This window comes from Hibiscus syriacus, unplaced genomic scaffold (genome assembly GCF_006381635.1).
Source record: "Hibiscus syriacus cultivar Baekdansim isolate YM2019G1 unplaced genomic scaffold, ASM638163v2 tig00111330_pilon, whole genome shotgun sequence".
Taxonomy (NCBI): domain Eukaryota; kingdom Viridiplantae; phylum Streptophyta; class Magnoliopsida; order Malvales; family Malvaceae; genus Hibiscus; species Hibiscus syriacus.
The window spans coordinates 11,461,259-11,468,018 of record NW_024063059.1 but is presented as its reverse complement, the minus strand read 5'-3'; the positions used below and the strand labels follow the sequence as shown (position 1 = coordinate 11,468,018).

Here is a 6,760-nt window from a genome sequence, read left to right as displayed (position 1 = left end):
TTAAGGGCTCATCGGTCTTAACATGAAGCAAAAATACAATGTCACCATACGTTGACTGAACTTCTGTTTCCGATCATCTTCCAACTATCTCAGATGTCTCGAAGTTCTTTGCACATTATTCTGTTTTAGGCTGATATAGGCGTAGCTAACCAGCTCTGACACATAGCTTCCTTGAAGACTGTCTCCCTTTTTCTTCTGAGTCTTCTCGGACCATAGTCGTATCTCGGGGTTTTTAATCTCTTGTATTACAACACCTTTGTCCATGGATTCAGATTATTCAAATTTTAACAAACACGTTTTAGTGGATCAATGACCTCTTTTATGATGCAAGTGATGAAAATAAAATAAAATAAAATAAAATAAAATAAAGATGAAAAGAGTTAGTGAGGTGAAAAAAATAATAAAAAACGATCATAAAAATAAAAGTCCTACCCCACATGATATCTACCCCACATGCTTATTATTCCTACCCGGACATGATCTCTATCCCGCATGCTACTTTCAAACAAATCCTAACCGCATATTTGTCTAGTTCGCATGCTTTGAACAGAAACTAAAGCAGGAAACAAAGCAGCCTAGGGTTTGAAATGAGGTTTGGGGTGGGCTCTAATTCTCCATGGTCTCCCGGTTAGGTGCTAAAAAATGGTACCCGAGTTCTCCTTGCTGGTGCCCCCTTGGGCTTGCCAGACCCTTAGTCCTAAACCCATCACAGGCTTGTGTGGACTAAGTTAAACTCGAGAGGAAACATTCCCTTATGCCCATACGGAGAATAAATTCACACGAAGGCATAAGGTATATGAATCCCGAAGGTTACTTGCTAGGCCCATACGGAGAATAAATTCACACGAAGGCGTCGCTTTCACCCCCACTTAAATAGGGTTCGGAGCTCGGGTATAGAGCCTTTAGATGAAAATCTTAAGGGCTGAAATCATTAAAAAACGGTCAGTACAACTATTTACTTCGAAAATATAATCAAAAGTAAGCAATAAGGATCGAAATGTACCTTAAAATTTAAACTTACCCTTTTCATTAAAAAAAACAACTGGAAATTACCTTAGCCTGACTCACTTACGGTCCCAGCGGAGTCGCCAAGCTGTCGCAACCGTCTTTCGGTTGGGCCCCGGAATTGGGCTTCAATTTGAAAAATGTGGATTGGAGTCGCCACCGATCATTTATTTAAAAATAAATGGGTTGATCGGATACCCTATTTCTTACCTGATCTGCGTCTTACCAGAATATGTCGGGTTCGGGAGTCGGTTACGGTCAAGGAAGGATTAGCCCTTGAACCGCCCTTTCGGTACTACGTAATTTCCAGTTGTCTTAATTAATAAAAATAACAAGTTAAATTAAAAGGTAAAGTTTCGATCCTAATTACTTACCCTTGATTGATTTGAAAAAAAATCGAGAAATGTGTTAGATAAACAAGGTAAAAAAAATAAGATACAAGGGAAAAATAAAATAAATAAATTAAGTAAGTAAGATAAGAAAAAATAGTAAAGTAATAATTATATATAGTAATATTTGAAAAAAGGAAAAAAAAAATAAATATATATATATCAAAGCATTAATAAATAAATAAGATATATGTACACCAAATACTTAAAAAATAGAAAAGCTACCCTCCCAATTCACCGAAAATGGGGGGCTCTAGTAAGAAATAAGACAAAAAATGGGCCCTCTAGGTTAGTAGTATATAATATAATGTTTAATAATGATAATGATAAAGACACAAGGTTTTTAAAAAAAATAATATATAATAATGAATAAAAAACGAAAATAATAATAAAAATAATAAAAATATATAAAATTATAAGATATATTACATAAATAAAGAAATAATCAAATAAAAATAATTAAGAATATATATATTTAATAATATGTATATAAATAAACTATTAAAAGTATAAAAAATATATGACTAGATAAAGATAATTTATATATATATAGTAATATTAGACTTATAAGTAAAATATTAAAGAAATATATATATAATAATAATAATAAAATATAGTAAAAATCAAATGAAAATAATTTAATATATATATATACATATAATAATAATAACATGAATAATAAAAATAAATGAATAAAATATCCATATAATAAATAAAGGGACTAATATAGATTTTTAAAAAGCTCTTTCCCTCCTTTAACCGAAAATCAAACCGGTTTTTAAAAATAAGCCTCGGGGTAGATCTAGGTTCGAAACTTCGAAACCCCACCCATTTTGGTCATCGGAGCAACCCACGTTTTGGGTTATTCGAACCAAATCTCAAGAAAAATAGCGTGCACATGCAAAAGAAAGAAAAAAGAAAATGCTACCTTTTATTTCCTTTTCGAATCCTTTACAATAGCTTTGCCTTTGTATCTTCCCGTGCTTTCCTCTATGTTTTGTGTATAAATCGTGTGTTACAATGGTGAGTTACAATGGCTATTTATAGTGCTTGTGGATCCTATCTTTAGGAATTTAAATAATAGTAGAACTCTATCCTATTTTTAGGAGTTTGAATCCTAGCAAAATGTTATCCTATTTTTAGGAGTTTGAATCCTAAAATTCTATCCTATTTTTAGGAGTTTGAATCCTAGTAGAACGAAAAATGTGTGTTGACAAGTATGATATGCATGAGATCCTAGGATTGATCGTTGTAATTTTTGAATGTCCATCGTTTTCTTTGCCCCAATTTCACTTAAGACAAATGCACCACAAGGCTCACATCAAAGGAAGATGAAGTAATACTTCCAACTGATCCACATGACCAAGCCTTGGAAAAGAAGAATAGAATAATAACAGACTTGTGACTACTTTTTTAATATGATACTGATTTTATTTGGTCAATATTTCTTGTACAGTGACGACCAACTGTCTCTATCTTTCCAATGCTTCTTGAATCACATCAATTTGATACCAGAAAGTCAAGATATGCTCATTTTAGTGAAGACAGTGCACGTAGAAATTCCTATACAAGATTAATATGAGATTTTATAATTATTACGAATTTTCAATATTTTTATTGATTATTTGTAATATAATTTAATACATGATGATGCATTATCTTTTAGGATTAGATTTATTAGTTTATTGGAAATTCATATTAACTTAAACATTATTCTTAGTTTATTATTATTTATTATGAATTAGAATTAAAACATGTTTAGTTTTATTATTACTATTATTATTATTTATTATTATTCATTAGCTATTTAGGGCTTTTAGAACTTCTCTCATATAAAGGAGGCTTCATTCAACTTTGTAATCACATATTTGTTTTAAAAAAAATAAACATTGAGAGTTTATCTTTTCAAGTGTTGATTACTTGTGCCTTCAAAGTTTCTTTTCATTAAGTTCTTTTCAAGTTCTTTGTGAGAGAGATCTTCACACTCTGGTTTCCCTGTTCATTGCAATTAGGAGGACTGGTTAGATTAATTTATCAAGTTTGTGTTTTCATTGCGACAAAGACGATTCGATAGTACAATTGTCCATCTATTTCTATTATATCCATCTTCATTATCGATATCATCTACGCCACCATCTCCACGATTTGGCCATAAACCCTAATTTGGCTAGGTCATTATATATTTATCAATTATTTATTTTATGTTCATCTTTCTTGTCTTTATTTATCTTTATTATCTTAGTCTTTATTGTCTTAATCTTTATTCTTGATTTTCTGACAACCCTAATTCCTACATTATCCATCTTTGTCGCCGCTCACATCTCTTCATTTCCACTGCAGTCCACTCAGGTTTGTGGATGTATGAAATATCGGAGCAACTATTTTAATCTTGGGGGACAATTCGTCTAACGTTGCGATAACACACATCGGGACGAATTTATTTCTAAGTCAGTGATTTCACCAAGACACGATTTTGGTTGTTCATTTACTGATTTTATTTTTAATCTTTCATGTCGGTGCTAACGGTGTGATTTTGCAATATTTATTTCTAATAAAAGACGCAATATGATTGTATTCTTGATTATCGTTATCTTCTAAATCCAAATACGGTGATTTTGAGTGATTATATAACATGAGAAGCCATATGTATTGTCTAGAAAGGAATGACTTCAATCTATTTATATCGTAGGAACAGAGATAGACCGATGCAATATCATCGTCCCGATTAGTTAAGAAAGAATAAAGCCTCCATGATATTTGTTAACACAACATCAATAGTCGATTGCTGTTAAATTTTAAAAGTCATTTCAGAACAAGCCATTTTTTTACAATATGTTTTTTCCTATATGAAAACTAGGACAAACCACAAATTGTGAACCATAAAAATTAAATTATTTTCAACCATTACATACGCGCTGCATATGAAGACTATTCAACTATGTATTTATTTATTTATTAATTTATTTATTTATTTATACATATACATATATTGTATTTTATTTTTATTTTTAATTTTCTGACTGTCAAAAATCTTTCACGAAAGTTGTTCTAAACCTGACATTAAAAACAGCCTACTACTCTACCTCCCCTTACCCTATTGCATATGGGAATAAGGTTTTGTTGTTGTTGTAAATAATTAAACTCAATTTATACAACAACAAAAAAACTAATTGAACTCAATCTTGTAAGAAAATGGGAAAAAACAAAACTTAAAAACAAAAGTGGGTCAATCCCAGATTTGAAAACAAAATTATTGTTCCTCAAACACTATGGAAATCTTATAGCAAGGAATAACACAAAATACAAAAGGTACAAATTTAATAAACCCAACTACAAGATAGGACAATACCAGGAAATCCAAAAACAATGAAAAAAAAACCCTAAAATTATAATAAATTATTGATCGAGAGCGTTAGGCCCAGTACAGTAATTAACAATATGATTCCAAACCCACTGAACCAAGTACCTCCGTCTGATCCCATTCATATTAAACGTGGCACCATCTCTATCGTTCAACATCTGTCCCGTGTAAGATCCACCGCCTCCAGTTCCATAGATACCCTCACATAAATCCGCTATTTCGACGGGTGCCACGGGGTCTTGCCCGGCATACCAAGCGTTCACCAAGGGGTTGGTTGCCAGCTCAGCAATTTCGTGTCCTATAACGCTTATCATCCCGTCCACTCCCGCGTCACCGTTGGGTGACTTTAACGGCTTCAACCCCGTCATGTACGCCGGCACGGCGAAGGGATAGGCGCACACGCCAGGACAAAGCTTCGCCGAGTTACCAACCCACGCGTAAGGGAGCGTGTACCCCACGATGGACGGGAATGTGAAGTAATGGAACCCACACACCTGGCCGCAAAAATCCTGGACATACACGTCATCGGAGGTGAGCAGGAGGAAGAGTCCGCCTTTGGGGTTTATCGGCAGCGGTTTCGTACGCGCGGTCACCGCACTTTTTATCACGGACTGTATCGAGAGGCGCGTGAGGGACTTCCCGTGGGAGTAAAAGCGGTCATTCTTCTCTTCCCCTAAATGAACCGTGTGGGAGATGTTGGCACCCGTTTGGTCTGTATAAAGTTGTACGGTCTTCCACCACCCGGCGACAGAAGGTCGCTTGGCGTCAACTGCGGAGATGGAGTTGATGAACTCACGGATGATCTTCTTCTGGGACTTCTGCCATCGGCCGTACCAGATAATGTGGATGGTGATGTTGGCAGTGAGGACTGGACCCATGTGGTATCTCATTTGAACGAACTCCGATGAGCCCTCGAATTTCTTGGAGCTTCCGTACATTAAGTCGGAGGTGTTGGGTTTTAAATGAGGCCATGGACGGTATCCGATGACTGTAGTTACTGTGAGCAAAATAGATACGACGATGAGCTTTAGAAGCACCGGAGATGGGTGCATTTTCGCTGCAAACGGATAGGATATAGTAGTAAATGAGTGACGGGTGGCTTAGGGGCATAGATATATAGAGGGAATTTATTTGAAAATGAGAAAGCAATATGGACTGAGAAAAATTCCAGTCAATTTTGAAAAAGTTGATTTCTTTTTATTTTATTCAACTTGAAAAATATATCATGTAATTTCATAAAATTATAAATTTGAGTTGAAATATCAAATAAAATTTGAATAATTTAATTTCAGTCTTAATTTTATATAATATATATGTATTATATATAAAAATATATATATATGTACGTTGCATACGATTATACAAAACAATTTAAGTTTTTTTCTAATAATTCTAGAATAAATAAAAAATAATATTTATTTAAAAACTCTACCATTTGACAACGAATGTTAATACTTTTAGCACATGCGGTATTCAAAATCGAGACATTAAAGAATAATAATCATTTTTTATCCATTAAAATAATTTAATTTGTGTAAAAATAATTTAAATTAAAATAAAATAATATTATAATATTATAAATATTTAAAATTAAATTTAAACAAACACTCAAATACATCAACACTAATTTTATGGATTCAACTCAATTTTAAAAAATTTAAATAAAAAAATATAAGTAATCAACTTAATTATTTTATTAGAGTCGATGGAGAGGTAAATTTAGAAAGGAGAATTTTGAGGGGCATTGATTTGCGGGTAGTGGAGGACAGACAGGCAGGGATGGAAGAGTAAAGATAGGGTAGGACATAGGAGGTGTGGGTTCAGCACTATTGATGGTCGATGCCATGTGATCTCATCTCGTGAGCTTTCCCGTACGGATAGGGCATTAGGAATGTGAAAATGTAATTTTATGGGGATCAACGCTCGACCAACCAACCATGTCCATGTATGCATCTCTGTCTTTGTGTACCTCTCCCAAATAATTCAACCACTTATCTTTACATTT

At 33.4% G+C, this 6,760-nt stretch overlaps 1 protein-coding gene across 1 annotated transcript; it reads right to left on the bottom strand.

Moving 5' to 3' along the window:
- Nucleotides 1–4,695: 4,695 nt before the first annotated feature.
- On the bottom strand, nucleotides 4,696–5,852 carry LOC120158580 (protein EXORDIUM-like 3). Its single transcript, XM_039169408.1, has one exon. The coding sequence runs from the start codon at nucleotides 5,805–5,807 to the stop codon at nucleotides 4,791–4,793; it is 1,017 nt and encodes a 338-aa protein (XP_039025339.1). The 5' UTR covers nucleotides 5,808–5,852; the 3' UTR covers nucleotides 4,696–4,790.
- Nucleotides 5,853–6,760: the final 908 nt, after the last annotated feature.

Coding starts and splice junctions, on each gene's coding strand:
- LOC120158580 (XM_039169408.1), bottom strand. CDS start 5,807: ATGCACCCATCTCCGGTGCTTCTAAAGCTCATCGTCGTATCTATTTTG.